Below are 17,453 nucleotides of genomic sequence, written 5' to 3' on the forward strand. Positions count from 1 at the left end.
TGTTGTAGGGTTTAACACCATTTTTCAGCACAGGATAGGCTATACATGGTGGCCAGTATTAATGGTGGAGGAAGAACCCGAGAAAACCCCAGAAAGAACCACCGACCCACAAGAAGCTACTGGCAAGCTTTCTCACATATCCACATTGGCTGAATCCGAGACTCGAACCCACGCAGACAGAGGTGAGATGGCAGTGATCCATAACGGAGAGCACGTTAGACCACTCGGCCACTCGGGGCCCCTCGACCCATATGTAAGTTGTTAATGCTCCTTATTACAGTGGCATATCCATAAATGGATTCTATTTTTCTGGGCAAAAGAAAAGACCAGATATATTCATTAAAATAAATGACTCCATGGTTATTATCTTGGCAAAATATGGCACTCAACTAATTTCTCAAAAGTTGTATCTCTCGTACACTGAAATTACTGTAACTCTTTAAAGATTTTTTGTTAAATTCTATTCTCCCAATCAATTCTCTTTTCCTTTTTTCTTAGCTGCCAACCCCAGAGTATAAAAATACTGACTGCTTATGGCAAAAATATTGATTTTCAGGAACAAATAATGATTTGTAAAACTTTAATGGATCTGCAACTATTTACAATATTTATAACCATCAGTAAAGTAGGACAATAACTTCTGTAAGTATTTAATGTCACTGACGCATGTATTGCACTCTTGCACCTTCTGAACAGGCACCCTGTTCCATTTGGGAGCCCATTCAGAAGGTGCAATAGTGCAACAAACTCATACTAAGAAACAGAGCCTTTACCGCACCTTGTTTTTTCAATCATTATTGATTCCAATGTACCATTTTACATTAATAATCTGAATTCTGATATTTTTTTCTAAACTGTTTTCATTCTAGCACATGATTAATCCTTTGTGATTTTACTGTCTGGAAAAAGTGTGTGAAATAAATCAACAGCAACACCAGCAATTGAAAGAGGAAGGTTAATTTCTAAAAGAAATGTAGTAAAACAAACCTCCAATTGAATTACATCAAGGTTCTCTCTGGTATTTATAAACATTATTAAGTTCAGGCTGTGTTGCTGATGATGAAACAGCAAGCTTATATTTATTAGCTTTTTCATGCAGTTTTTTGTCATGGGTGCCCAATTGTTGAATAACAATTACACAATTTGCAAAATATTTCTCCTTTACTAGATGGTTGCACAAATCTAAACTTGATGGGAAGATTGTCCTTCCAGTTGTTTTCTTTGCTGGAGAAATTTGTGTATCATCTGCTTTCCTTTCAACATGACTAGAGGTTGAATATTACAAAGATGAGATACAATGATAGCAGCAACTGCTTTGCACAATCCAATATGGTGGTTAAAGACTGGCATGGTTGCCTCAATTTTGAATGAACCAATCATATTTTAGAACTCAATATCCCTATATACGTATTATGCATTAACTATCAGAATGGAACCGGATGCCCATTCTAAACAGAAATTTACAATGAAATTTTTAATTTAATTGATTTTTAACAAGAACATACATCCATACTGAGGTAAAAAATAATGGGTCAAATACAGGAAAAACATGGCAGCAATGTTATTTATGTACATCACTACCCTTACCCTTTCTTCTCTGAGCAGTTTCTTCAGCTTGGACAGTGCATGCAGCCTGACATCCAGAGTTTCATGTGTGATTCCCTTTATTGAGTGAACCAGTCGGGTGCTGAAATCTGTTTGACTGAAATCGACAGAGATAATGGAGTGATATATATCTAAATCAAATACAGCATGGACCCAAAACATTATCAGGAATACACACTGATTTGGAAAAGAAAAAGTCTTCCTGAGTGTCTTTCAGCATGACTGTTCTTGAATGCAAACTATGTTCTTTGGTATTCTTTAATGAGAAGGGCACATGTTTGTGAAGTTGTTTTGGAGTTACATTTTCAGACCACCTCTGATGCTAGCATGAATTAGAACAATGCAAGCAGAACATTAAACATCTGCAAATGACTTCTCTGGTAAATTTCATTTGAGTAATTTCAACCAAAAACATTCAAGGACATACTCTTTGAGTAAAGATTCAATATACAATCACCCCACATGACAATTGTTAACAAGTTAACGGGTGGAGAATGACGAGTTTGTTTAGATTTAATTGGATTTTGCGATTTCCGATTCAGCACATTTCACTGTGTTTTTGCAGCTGCTTACCATGCCATGATTGGACAACCTTTTTAAACTACAACATTTTTAAGAACTTTTATCTCCCCATAAATTATGTGTATAGACTAATGTACCAGCAATATGGATCCTTAGAATTTAAAGTGTTTCCAAACATTCACAAAAATTCTTTGAAAATACCCCCGTGTTTGCGCAAATATCAAGCTCTAGCTAAACATGCTTTGGACCCAGCAAAGGCACTTTCAATGTGGGATAGCACCAGTATATAATTTTCTAGGTAGTACATCATCCTACAATTTCTTCATCAAAATACTTCTGGCTCAAAGGCTGGAAGGGTTATGCTGAAGATGAATGTGTTCCAGTAAGTATACACAGGCATGGTATGCACTTTAGTTGAGGTTCAACCTTCCAGAGCTATGCCTGAGTCAGGTTTAAGTGAAATGCACACAACTGGCACAATAATACTTTTATCTGCAGTTTGTTCCGTATGAGGGATGTCACTCTCCAACAGTGTCTTTAAAAAAAATCAATATCACCAGTCAAAGAATCTGTCAGCTGCTTTGCCATTCTGTCATCCAAATTATTAGCAGTTGCTGTTCACAATTTTGCCAATAGTAAAGACCCTTACAATAAATTTAGATTTAATGCTATCATCATCTCCCTACCAAGGAAGGTAAACCTGAGTACCATTATAGTTGCAATGAAATTTCAGTTTCATCCATTTGGGGACCTTTAATTAGTTAAATATCTGTATTTACTTACAAAATCTGAGTAATTACATTATTCCCTCTTTTTGACATAATTTTAATCACAATATTAAGGTTATTTATTTTTCATATTGCTTGCTTTACTTTTTCTCTGCCTGTCTTTTTGACAGTCTGTCTACCTGTCTTTCCCAAACTACATGGTTATCTTAGATAACTCGACAACTTCACTAGAATTATTTAAGAACTTATAAGATTGGTAACTATTTAAGTAAAGTCACTGGTAATTTTTTTTTCTTTTTCTGAGTTCCCAGTTGTAAACATTTATAGATTTATCTTTCTCTGTCTCTACTTTGACTGCATACAACAATTTGCATGCACACAAATATTTAACACTACAGTCCGTAGACATTCAGTCTCAAAACAGCGTTTCTGACATTCTTATTCTTCCCCATCTTCTATCTGACATTTAACCACACTTGAAATATTAAACAAAACCCAACATTTAAACCAGAATTAATAATGCCAGCTTGGATTTGGTGTTGCTGTTCCCATCTAAGTATTGGCTTTGTCTGTCTTTCCATAAAGTCACCAAACAGAAACAGTTCAACCATGACCATGTTACAATATCAATGTATCATCTGGTTCAAGAATTTACTGCACGAATTACCAATGTTTATGTTATTGTTTGCATGTGCTTACTATTGTAGTGTTAAGTATTTGGTACAGCGATGTCCAATGTCGATATACATGTTGTTTTGTTGTACGTATGGTGAGTGAGTAGTACGCGAGTTGTTTGCATTACACATGTCTAACATGCGCCCAAGGATTTCTGTTAACAAGTGTTCACTGTTCCATTGTTCACTCCTCCAACGACTCTCCAGAAGTCAACTTCAACATTTCTCGGTGCAATAAGTTATTCAGTACTTTGTAAGTGGTATCAAAGAAAATAACTATTGATACATCAGAATACTACACAGCACTGGTAAGTTTTTAGTAATTACATTGTGATGGTCTTATATTTTGTTATTTTGTGAGTTGTTTGTGTGTAAAAGATTGGTTTACTTTTAATTGTTTATGTATTTAAATGTACATCTTCTAGGTCTTCTCGTGATTCTTTTTCTGCATCACCACATCTGATTAAATCCCAAGAACCCACGGAGGTGTTGTTGTAATGTTACCCACCATTGGACCCAAAACCATGACCCTCAGATTATGTGGTTTACATTTCCATTTCCACAAACTTTTTAAACTACGAAAGTGAATCAATTCAAAACAGCATAACATCCAAGTAACATGGCAACTAGCAGACTGACAATTCAGAAACTTTGGTCATATTTTTTTGTGGAGAGTGAGCTTGACTTTCCATAAGTTAAACACTGATCACACAGTTTGTGTAGTCTCAATCAGGTGTGCCACAACGCAAACATGCATCAACTGTGCATCATGATTATAGAGTGGCAAACTGCACAACAAACACCCAACTTTGAAAATAGAACAGGTGTAAAGTGTGCACCATGATTACAGAGAACTGTCAATTGCAAAACGAGCATCCAACTGTGAAAATAAAACACGTTTTTCTAAGTTCACTAATTACAACACTGTTGGTACTGTTAGTTATTTTTAATCAAAACTATGATAGTCACTATTTATCATTATTGTGGACTCTTGAGTAATGAAGTCTAACACTTTGTTCACTAAATCAAACTATTGTTTTAAAACAAGCTCCATATTCATTATTCCATAAATTTTGATAATACAAGAAATAAAATGAATAAATAAAATTCTACATAAGAGCTCATCTACTGAAATCTTCTCAACATCACTATACGTTGACTATCATAGTTATGTTCACTCTCCATGCTTGAGGTGCTTTTAGACAGACATATTCCATTAACATAAACTTCCTCCCCACTTAATTAAAAACATATTGACAAATCTACTTGAAGTGAGACACCAGGTCTTCTCAGACTGTGTCCAAAACAAAATTCTTGTAAAACATCTGAAAATTACAAGACATCAAATATTTTGGCAAGTAACTGCTAGTTTCCAAAAAGAAAGACATGGCACATCTCATTGCAAATGTACAAAATGATTTGATTGTCAGCAGCACTGTTCTCTGATTCACAAATCTCTAAGAACACTCTTGTGTATAGCTGAAAATTAATTTTACATCAATTTCACAAATTAGTCTTGCACTCTTTCCAATATTTAAACCTTTGAGGGACTCTCCGATATGTTGTTAGAACTCATAACTAGACATATGTTCAGAGAACATGTGCCTGAAACTGACGTAAACACATGCTTAAATTAAGGTACGAGGGACATAAGGACTTATGGACAAGATAAAAACAATATGCCCTACCCAACATGATGAGGCATACAAAAATTAAGTGTAAAATAATGTTTAAATATCAAGCATCAAAAATCTTCATAGTTCAATTTAATTTTCATATTTTGGGAATCGTGGTATCATCAGAAAGAAATGCTACATTTTTCAATCTTTTTATAACAAAGTCTACATCGGTTGAAGTATATAGTAGCAATAAGGTAATAGGACTTATATTTACTAAGGTATACACCATTAAGAGTGTACATTTTACATCACATGCACTTTACAGCAAGTTTTAACAAATAAGTTTATATCTAGTGTTCTTCATGGTCTAGGTGGGGGTTATGTGGGATATAGGTCTAGATGGGGATATGTGACCCTTTTCATGAAGAAAAAAAACTGTGGAACTAGAGAAAAGCACCTACCTAGGATGAGACAGCCAGTAACCCCTAGCATGTGCTTGTACAAGGGAATCAAATAGGAGATATATAGGTACAGAATAAACCTGTTGCCTAGATTAAATAGTTTTATATGTCACTGGCCTTGATGAACTAGCAAGATCAAATCAAGTATTTTTTTTTACAGTCACTGACTTTGAAAACTTACCAGCATTAAATCCAGTACAGTTTTTTTACATGTCATTGACCTTGATGGGCTACCAACATCAAATCATCAAATCCTGTATATCTTTTTTACATGTCATTGACCTTGATGGGCTACCAACATCAAATCCTGTATATCTTTTTTACATGTCATTGACCTTGATGGGCTACCAACATCAAATCCTGTATATTTTGTTTACATGTCATTGACCTTGATGGGCTACCAACATCAAATCCTGTATATTTTTTTTACATGTCATTGACCTTGATGGGCTACCAACATCAAAATCCTGTATATTTTTTTTACATGTCATTGACCTTGATGGGCTACCAACATCAAATCCTGTATATCTTTTTTACATGTCATTGACCTTGATGGGCTACCAACATCAAATCCTGTATATTTTTTTTTACATGTCATTGACCTTGATGGGCTACCAACATCAAAATCCTGTATATTTTTTTTACATGTCATTGACCTTGATGGGCTACCAACATCAAATCCTGTATATTTTTTTTACATGTCATTGACCTTGATGGGCTACCAACATCAAATCCTGTATATCTTTTTTACATGTCATTGACCTTGATGGGCTACCAACATCAAATCCTGTATATTTTTTTTTACATGTCATTGACCTTGATGGGCTACCAACATCAAATCCTGTATATTTTTTTTACATGTCATTAAACTTGATGGGCTACCAACATCAAATCCTGTATATTTTTTTTACGTCATTGACCTTGATGGGCTACCAACATCAAATCCTGTATATTTTTTTTACATGTCATTAAACTTGATGGGCTACCAACATCAAATCCTGTATATTTTTTTTACATGTCATTGACCTTGATGGGCTACCAACATCAAATCCTGTATATTTTTTTTACATGTCATTAAACTTGATGGGCTACCAACATCAAATCCTGTATATTTTTTTTACATGTCATTGACCTTGATGGGCTACCAACATCAAATCCTGTATATTTTTTTTACATGTCATTGCCCATCGTTGGATTAGCAAGATCAAATACAGTATATTTTCTTTATATGTCACTGACTTTGATGGGCTACCAAGACCAAATCCTGTACATTTTTGACATGTCACTGGCCTTGATGGGCTATCAAGATAAAATCCTGTGTATTTTTTACGTCACTGACTTTGATTGCTACCAAGATCAAATCCTGTGTATCTGGTACATGTCACTGGCCCTGATGGGCTACAAAGATCAAATCATGTGTAATTTCTACATGTCACTGACCATGATGGGCCAGAAAGATCAAATCCTGTGTATTTGTTACATGTCACTGACTTTGATGGGCTACAAAGATCAAATCCTGTGTATTTGTTACATGTCACTAACCTTGATGGGCCCTCTGTGTATTGTTTCAGAATGACATTAGCATCACTAAGCTCTGGCATGTCTGGCAGGAAATAAATGTCATGGAAATAACTCTTCAATGGTTCCCTGAAAGTACACATTCATTCCTCATTATAGTCGTACACCTGTTAAGTCTACTATAGTTGTCCATCAATGAAAACTTTCTCCGATGTAATTAATGTATGATGTGGTTATGGATTACAGCTAATTAATATATTTAACTTGATCTTAGTTCTTGAACAATAAAAACCAATTTAGTGTTCATCCTAATCAGACACAGAGGGTTGTGGTGTGCTGCCTCAGCTCTATGAACCCTGCACCTACATCTGGTATTTTATTTTTACCCACTTCTTTTTCATTGAGGCCCCAACTGTTATCAGGATGTTAATCCTGTGCCGCTGACAGTTCAGAATAAACTTTTTGGTATATGTGTGTGATTTGGTTTTGCAATGTAACTTTAACAAATTTTCAGACTATTGCTACAATGTATGTAGCATGGCAGCTTTTAGTGATGTCTAGCACTGGGGCATCATGCTGCAGACATGTAGCATGATGTCCCACCTAGTCACATTATCCTGACACCAGGCTGACCAGTCCTAACACTAACCTCTTAATGCTGAGCACCAAGCGAGGCAGCTGTTAGTACCATTTTTGTAAGTCTTTGGTATGACTCAGCTGGGGATCGAACCTACAACATCCTGTATCTGAGGCAGATGTTCTAACCACTAGGAAACCGGAGTGGTTCTTTTTTTTTGTTGGTATATACCAATAGAGTAGGATAAACTTATCTCTTTCATACTGTTTACAGTGCAAATGAAATAAATCATTAAAAAATGAATTTAAACTAACAAGACATATTTAATTGGTGTTTATTTCCTTCAATGTTGCCACTTGTTAGCATTAACCAGAAATTTTCATTGACTGCTATTTTGCTATATATTATTATATACAGTGCATTAAGAAAATATTGTTCCAATAAAATTTAACAAAATATGTGATTTCTAATAATAACTTGATGTTAATTCTAACTTTTTGGGCACTAGCCACCATTTTCAACAATAAATCGAGCAATATATCAAGGTTTCATTTACCAATTTTGTTCAAGATTTTCCTAACATTCAACACATAGGGACCAATTTTTATAAATATTTTCTAGAACAAAAAAAACCAGGATCCACAACTGACACCCAGTTATAAGCAGGTTTCCAAGTTATCATGAGAATGGTATACTTTTGTATGTATCTTACATCAGGTGGGAACTAATAATGAAGTATATGTCTCCCATCAGGTGGGGCACGCCAGGTGATTAAATCATCCATGTAGCTCACCTTTAGAGATCACTTACATCTCACAACTATCCATGTGGGTGAGAAAGCTCACCAGTAGCTTCTTGTGGGTCAGTAATTCTTTCCATGGGTAGCCTGGGTTCTTCCTCTAATGAATATACCAGCCTACCCTTAGCTGAAATATGGCATTAAGCACACAAAATCTAAACCCAACCCACCCAGTATATGTCTCCAAAAAAGTGATCTCCCTTATAATGTAGCATCTGTGTCTCACACAGTCACTTTATGATTGGTCACTTTTATTTCAAACTCAAACTTATGATTAAGTGTCAAGATATATCTTTCTCTTAAAAATTAAATCAAGGGAATTTCTTATTATGAATCTAAGTTGATTACTGCAGCATTTTAAAAATCATCAAAGGTAAAAATAAAATAGTACATAATTTTTTTTAAATGAATTGACTTTTTAAGTTATTTCACAAGAAAATATCAGCATTTTTAATACATGATAATATCTGGTTCCAAAGAAGAAAAAAATCCATACATGTTTGCTGTTGCTTACCTGTTCTCAACAATCATAAAATTGAAAATGTCTGCCACCTGCTTGGGCAAGCGTTCTAGGAGGGGCAGTAGAGTCGCCACAATTTGGGGCATCATTTGACCCAAAAAGGGCAACTCCAGGCTGAAAAGGGAGAAAAAGGAAAATGTCATAATCTGGAGCTAACTGACCATTTGCTAATTAGTGTTCTAAAGAGATTAGAGTTAGACACCTATTATATTTACCATAAAAACCAATTACCTAGTGAAGATGCTGGGAATTTTTATGTTCTTTGCTTTTGTATGTTATAACTTCAGCACTACCCTGATAGATTTGGGCATAAAAGTAACCAATTACAACTGAAATCTGCCATAAAGACAAACGATTCTTCATATTTTCTAATTTATTCCACTCCCTCAAAATGTTATGGTCATTGCACAGATCTACAAACCCTAATCATATCCCAAAATTTAATGTATCTACTTTAAACCATCCAGCTGTACAAAACTAAAAATACACACACACACATGCAATCTTCAAAGAAACTCGAGCTGCTTTTATTCGATATTAGTGGAAGAGCAAAGCAAATACTGAGAGACAGAAGTAATGTTAAAACCACCCCATACAAAAGAGGCATGGTTCTAAATGAAAGATGGAGCCATGACTCTATTAAAAACATTGGCCAAATAAGGAGGAATAAATCAACCTCTACTTAGATTTACCTATTATAAAGCATCATGCCTAAAATCAATTTCAATCAATGAAATCCTTGAAGTTTATTTAACAGACAATTTAGAGAAAAGTCAAACTGGGGCTAAAAGAGTAATATTTTGATGGAAAATCACGAAAATGAAAACTGACCTATATTTCTTCTGTAAAACCTTGTACCAAAGTAGATTCCAATCCATAAAGTCCTTCAAAAGTTATCATAAGGAAACAAAATGGAAGACAAAGTTCTAGATCAGTATAAGTGAACTGGACTAGGTCTTTTTACTGTAAAGTCTCATTCAAATTCAATTGCAATTCAAGATGTTCAATATGAGATGGAAGGGCAAAGTTCACAGTCAAACAAAGAACATAATGCCATAAAAGTTGTTGTTGTTGTTGTGGGGTTAAACGCCATTTTTCAGCACATGATAGGCTATACATGGCGGCCAGTATTAATGGTGGAGGAAGAACCCATGAAAACCCCAGGAAGAACCACAGACCCACAAGAAGCTACTGGCAAGCTTTCTCACATACCCACATTGGCTGAATCCTAGACTCTAACCCACACAGACAAAGGTGAGATGACAGTGATCCGTAACAGAGAATGCTTTAGACCACTCGGTCACTCGAGGCCCAGGCATAAAAGCAATCAAGACCTTATTATTGTAAAGTCTCATATGAAATTTCCTTTCAGTCCATGAATTCCTTGAAAAGTCATTGAGCAAAAATTAAATTTGTGACAGATGTGATGGGATGGAAATGATCAGATGGGACATGATGGGACAGTATAAGATGGGACATGATAGGATGGGATAAGATGGGACAGGATAAGATGGGAAATGCTCGGATGGGATAAGATGTGACATTATAGGACAGGATAAGATGGGAAATGATTGGATGGGATAAGATGGGACATGTAAGGACAGGATAACATGGGACATGATGAGAAGGGATCAAATGTGACATGGGATAAGATGTGACATGATAGGACAGGATAAGATGGGACATGATGGGACATTATAAGATGGGACATGATGACATGGGATAAGATGTGACATAATAGGACAGGATAAGATGGGAAATGATTGGATGGGATGTGACATGATAGGACAGGATAAGATGGGAAATGATCGGATGGGATAAGATGTGACATGATGGGACAGGATAAGATGGGACACGATGGGACAGTATAAGATGGGACATGATGAGATGGGATGGGTAATGATCAGATGGGATAAGATGCAAACATAATAGAACAGGATAAGATGGGACATGATAAGATGGGATAAGATGTGACATGATAGGACAGGATAAGATGGGAAATGATCAGATGGGATAAGATGGGACAGGATAAGATGGAAATTGATGGAACAGTACAAGATGGGACATAAAATGACAGGATAAGATGGGACATGATGAGATGGGATAAGATGGGAAATGATGGGGCACTATAAAATGGGACATGAAAGGACAGGATCAAATGGATGGACATAGATAGTACTCAAAACCTTTCCACAGACCAGTGCTGTTCAAACTTTTTGACACCATGGGCCACTGAAAAATGTTTTTCTTGAAGCCAAGGGCTGCAGCAGAAAACTAAAAAGCAACAACTATATAGCTGCTCGAGTTTTGGTGGGCCATTTATAATCAACCCACGGGTCACATGTGGCCCACGGGACACAGGTTGGGCAGCACTGCCATAGACATTGTGGTTGCACAAATACTAATAATAAGCTTCCCATAGACATGGTGGTAGCACAAATAGTGACAATAAGCCTTCCCACTGACATTGCAGAGGCACCAACACTGACAATAAACCTTCCCACTGACATTGTGGAATCACAAATACTGACAATAAACCTTCCCACTGACATTGTGGAAGCACAAATACTGACAATAAGCCTTCCCATAGACATTGTGGAGGCAAAAATACTGTCCACAAGCCATCATATCAATAAGGTTGTATTGAATGAATTCACAGTTTAGATCTCTTTCATAAAGAACTTTGTAAGTAAATTTAATTTAGTACACAACTTTCAGAAAAACCTGAATGCATAGCTTAACATGGTTGATGATAATGACAACCTAACCAGTACTACCACTGGAACGCATATCTTAACATGGTTGATGATAATGACAACCTAACCAGTACTGCCACTGGAATGCATATCTTAACATGGTTGATGATAATGACAATCTAACCAGTACTGCCACTGGAATGTGATATCTAAGCCTATCAGCAAAACATATAATGAAAACATTATCAAGAATGTTACCTTCTGACAAAACAGTTCCAGGCTCTACAAGAAATCTCCACAAACTCTGTGTCTGTAAACTGCAAACCAATCCTGGAAATTATGAAAACTGGGCTTGTAATAGACTGATAAAGCAATATATATTCATTTATAAATCATGTCCAGCTGCAAACTGCATTGACCCAGTTCCACAACAACAAGATGCCCTGGCAGATCTATGTCTATACTGTTTGTCAGGAGTAATCAGCCAGTGCACTATACAATGGCATATTTGGGTCTATGCTGTTTGGATTTAACTTACAAGCAAGTTAATAAAGTATTCCTATAACTGCAAAACATATACTGTATATACTCACTTATAAGTTGAATCAAACTGCAAACAAAAGATCCTGATCTGCTGTATCAGAATGTGCCTTCAAATCAGGGTCTCTGTTGTTTGTTCTATTGATTACTCCTCATAAACTACACAAAACCAGATCTGCCATCACATTATGCAATGGCAGATCTGGGTCTCTGTTGTTTGTTCTATTAATTGCTCCTCACAAACTACACAAAACCAGGTCACATTATGCGATGGTAGATCTGGGTCTGTGTAGTCTGCAGCTGGACTCGTCTTATAAACAAGTATAAACTGTACTAATAAACTTGACAACCGAATAATTTAGCCCATTCTGAATCCCAGCATATATCATGACAATATTAAGCATGTCTTTATCATCCTTACATTAGGTCTTACTAATCAGAGACCTTACTAATGTAGTGACCTTACTAATGTAGTAACCTTACTAATGCAGTGACCTTACAAGTGCAGTAACCTTACTTAAGCAGTAACCTTACTAATGAAGTAATCTTACTCAAGCAGTAACCTTACTAATGCAGTGATTTATCACTAATGCAGTAACCTTACTAATGTAGTGACCTTACTAAAGCAGAGACCTTACTAATGCAGTGACCTTACTAATATAGTAACCTTACTAATGCAGTGACCTTGCTAATGCAATGACCTTACTAGTGCAGTAACCTTACTAATGCAGTGACCTTACTAATGCAATAACCTTACTAATGCAGTGACCTTACTAATGCAATGACCTTATTAAAGCAGAAATCTTACTAATGCAGTGAACATACTAATGCAGAGTATTCCAAATAACTGTCCATAAGTTAAATTTGTGGATCCTTCATTGCTAGGTTACAATGGTTCCACTGCATTACAATGGTGTATATATATCTTACCTCACTCTAAAAATTACATTTCCATTTTTTTCATGGACTAAATCAGACAACCAACAAATAATTTTCTTAATAATTCAAACAATTTATTTCATCCTGGAAGCCAAAACATCTAAAGTCTTAGTTTTCAACTTTAATCAATCTTTTTCCCCTGATTTTAAATTGCCTTAATGAACCAAAATATCCAGTCATTAAAATATAACTACTTTTCCTCTGCCTAGATAATTCATTAACTGCTGAAAATAATAAATTTTACCAAATATATAAAATATTTTGTCAGAAAAATAAAACTCTTACTTGTCAGGATTGTGTATCTATGTCTCCAACCAGTTGTATTACTAGTTAAAAGCATCATAAGTAGGAAAACTAGGTCGTAAGTAGGAAAACTAGGTTGCAAGTAGGAAAACTAGGTTGCATTATATCCTTATTTGACATACGAAAAAACGCTTTCAAGATAATGTTTCAGTACATTCTTTTACAAATGATGAATTCTGGTTGCATTCTGGTATTTTTCTGATTCTTTGTCAAACTCTGTCCATTGTGTTTTTATTGTTGTCTAGTAACAATGCCTTCAAAAAAATTCATGCAATAATTAGGGTCATACACATCTTTCACAAGTTACCAATCCTTGTATGACATCAAGTTTAAAAATGAATTACAAGTTGGCTACCTGAGTGTATTCATGACTTTGTGCCTGATTGCACTGATGTACTTGGATCCCATTAGCTTGATGATGGAGATGAGACTCTCCAAGGCCTGAAAATGGAAAAAAATTGTCACATACATTTAAAATAAAAGGCAACTGTCTTTCAATATGAGGCTCATATGGGTTAGAAAACCATAAGACAGCAAAGGCTTGCTGAATTAAACAATACTATAAAGTATACTAATTGTGTATTTTATTTATCCTGTAACCCTATAATAAAGAAAAAACTACAGATGTGTTTACATGAACCTTTTTCTGGTCTCAGCTTCTATCACCTTGAAAGAATCAAAATTATGAACAGCTTTAACATCATCACATTGACATCAAATTCCATATGTCAATGTTATTAATAACATCTCACAAAACTATTTAAACAAACTGTCAAGCAATGGATCAATTCTCATCACCAGTGAAAAATATCAAAATAAAAGAATTAATTTTGCAAACAAAAGTGTATTTAAATGAAATGAACAAATTTCAAAACAGTACTGTCCAAAGTTAAGCACATGGTCCTCTGGCAAAGCAGAAGTTTATTCTGTTGGATTGCATCTCTCCATGTATGACTCCACTCTATGCTTGCATAGTAATAAAAAAAGAGTGAAAAACCAATGAGTTTTGTAAAATCCAACAAAAAAATTATTTCCCAAGAATATAAAGAGAAAATTTAACAAGATCTTACAGTAATGCGAATTAAATCCCAAAATAGTTAAAAAGTTTTATCACTGATCCTAATGAATAAAGTTCTAACTGAATTCAAGTGGTATTCCAATATGATCCAATGCATTAGGTGCTGATGTGCCTGTAGACTCAAATGTACTAATGTATCAATGGCCTGAAGTGTGATGATGAATCACAACATAATCCAAGATATCTTTGTTGAAATTCACTATAATTCCAAATTAATGTTTCTGTCCAAGAATATCCCTGAGCACTTGTAATTCCAGAGAATAATAAACTGAATAAATAATTTCAGCCCAAATGAAAAACTGAACACAACAATGATTCTGCTTCAAAACCTCATGGCATGAATGAGTAATTTCTCAGGTAAACAATAATATAAAGCCCTCTACTTGACCTAGGTCACAATTAGCATTTTATATATATATATATATATATATATATATATATATATATATATATATATATATATATATATATATATATATATATATAAACTATTACTTAATGTAAACTTTCATTCTAGAAGATTCAGGTACTAAAATTATAATATAAAATGTGGTAAACTAGGCAGACTATATATTCTTTATGGTAGAATGACATTAACCATGATCCAGAACTTAATAAATATGTTTACTTCTATTGATAATGATCCCAATATTAAAATCATACAGAAAATATTAGCTATATATTACTTGTTTACTAAAAAAACACATCATCTCTAGTTTATAACATCATGAACTTGATGACAAGGTCAACTCCAAAATACAATTATCCACAGCATATAATAAATAAAAAATCTAACAAACAATGCAAATTAAATATATCTAACACAAGCAAATTAGCTTGTTTAGATATTCTTCTATTGCATAATGGATCATTATTCCAAAAACCAAGGAAGTCTAGTTATGAATGTGAAGCCTGTGAGGAAAAACAGAGATTCATTCAAACCAGAGAACGTGACTTGTATTCATGGGAGGATTTTGAACTGGAAGACATATTGGTGAGTACTATGAAAAACTATAAATTAAAGGTGGTTCTAAGTTATTGGTTTTTGAGGGTGAGCTAGAATTTAAAGTCACAATAAAAGCAAATTTTTCAGTAACTTAAGCAGAAAATCATGCAACAGGATGCTAGCATTGCAGAGAAGATGGGAGGATTAAATAAATGTGACTGAGTAATTATTCAAGGAGAAACATGGTTTCTCTTTATGAATATGTTTCCCAATGACATTAACGTTATGGGGATCTTGAGCACCCTATTGATACCTTGGTTAACCTCTGAAGGAAGAAGATTCGATTCCCAATTCCTAACTTGTGAGCAGCATAACCTGAGGAAACGTGGTTAAGTCTTGGAAGAAATGAGAATTTCTTGCCAAATAAAATTTCTGAATCCAGTGAAAGCTGCACAGGGTGCCTGTCTGGAGGTTCTGCTGATGTCATTTGGATCTGTTAGCCCCTTGTGTGACTGAAACTGGGTTCACAAGATCATTAGTTTGTTGCTGATGAATCAAGTCTTGCAGATAAAACTCCAGAAAAATGACTGTGCATGCCAACCGGTGACTCAATATCTTTAATAGAGATTTAACAGTCAAGGCAAGGCTTGCTGAGATTGCTCTTATCTCATAAACTGAGATCTTCATGAGGCGACTCTGTTTCCAGTGATATCTCAGAGTATGCCATGTGTATTGCCCACTTCAACCACAAGAGGGCTTATTTGGTTATGTCCTCTTTCCAAGCTTTACCTGGGAGAAAGTGACGTCTTCAAGCTCCAAAAGCTGGCTCAATCCACTTAAAATTCCAAACAATCTCCACTGCTGCTTCTTGATAAGCATCCAGATCTCTTGCTGCAGAAGTGTATCCTTTACCAATTCTGATGGTACTTCTGTCTGGAATGGAGAGGGCAAAAGGGGAGAGGGCTAGCAAAATGATAACTGAAGCCCTCTGAGACAAATGGATCATCCACTCACTTGGCAAAAAAAGATTGATCCAAAACAGTTTGAAAAAAAAGGAGTCAGGTGCCAACCAGAGAGATGTCTGCAGGATGTGGAGAAAATAAGACAATTGTGAGAAAAAGGTGTGGGGGATTAGAAATTTTGTTTCATATCTGATTGATACAACTGCCTCTAAAGCTGATTAGCAATTTTTTTTCATCTATAGGTTTGGGATTGCAGCTGGTTTTCGGGTTGTGAAGTGAATGATCGAGGATGAAAGGTGATAGTTGCTGTACAGAGATGGAGATGCAATTCCTGGGCTGCCTGCCTACACTCTTCTTACATTTCATTATACTGTAAAACTGCCTGCCTACACTCTTCATACATTTTGTTATACTGTAAAACTGCCTGCCTAAACTCTTCTTATATTTTGTTATACTGTAAAACATGCAACCAAGGTTTGATTGCTACATACATGTATCTACTTGGTTGTATTTCTGTTAGTGACTTGCATACAGTATGTGTATTCCACCAGAATAAACAGAAATAAAAGTCATTTCAATTGACATTAACCTTTCTCAGTGCTGCAATTTACAATAATCCCCCTAGCCTTGATGACAGAAAGAGTAGTAGCTGGCACCATTAGGCCTCATAAAGAGTAGTTGCTGGCACTATTAGGCCTCATAAAGAGTAGTTGCTGGCACCATTAGGCCTCATAAAGAGTAGTTGCTGGCACTATTAGGCCTCAAAGAGTAGTTGCTGGCACCATTAGGCCTCATAAAGAGTAGTTGCTGGCACTATTAGGCCTCATAAAGAGTAGTTGCTGGCACCATTAGGCCTCATAAAGAGGTATCTATTGTGAAAGATAAATTCCTCTTTCTCCATAATAATAAGACAAAAAAATATCAGCAAATAAAAAATACATTATACTATTTAATGGAATAGAAAAA

At 35.2% G+C, this 17,453-nt stretch overlaps 1 protein-coding gene across 4 annotated transcripts in view; it reads right to left on the reverse strand.

The window, feature by feature from the left end:
* LOC149802036 (serine/threonine-protein kinase atr-like) overlaps positions 1-17,453 on the reverse strand; it is a 305,327-nt gene that overhangs the window by 147,289 nt on the left and 140,585 nt on the right. For all 4 annotated transcript variants that reach the window (XM_089956441.1, XM_089956438.1, XM_089956439.1 and 1 more), the window contains 5 exons: positions 13,857-13,942; positions 11,978-12,049; positions 9,018-9,137; positions 7,152-7,256; positions 1,588-1,702 (listed from right to left, as the gene is read on the reverse strand). In XM_089956441.1, the coding sequence (XP_089812567.1) occupies positions 1,588-1,702; positions 7,152-7,256; positions 9,018-9,137; positions 11,978-12,049; positions 13,857-13,942 (498 nt within the window). The remainder of the gene's footprint in view (positions 1-1,587; positions 1,703-7,151; positions 7,257-9,017; positions 9,138-11,977; positions 12,050-13,856; positions 13,943-17,453) is intronic.

The sequence above is a fragment of the Sinohyriopsis cumingii genome, chromosome 4 (assembly GCF_028554795.1).
Source record: "Sinohyriopsis cumingii isolate HCF-2022 chromosome 4, ASM2855479v2, whole genome shotgun sequence".
In the NCBI taxonomy this organism is placed as follows: Eukaryota; Metazoa; Mollusca; class Bivalvia; order Unionida; family Unionidae; genus Sinohyriopsis; species Sinohyriopsis cumingii.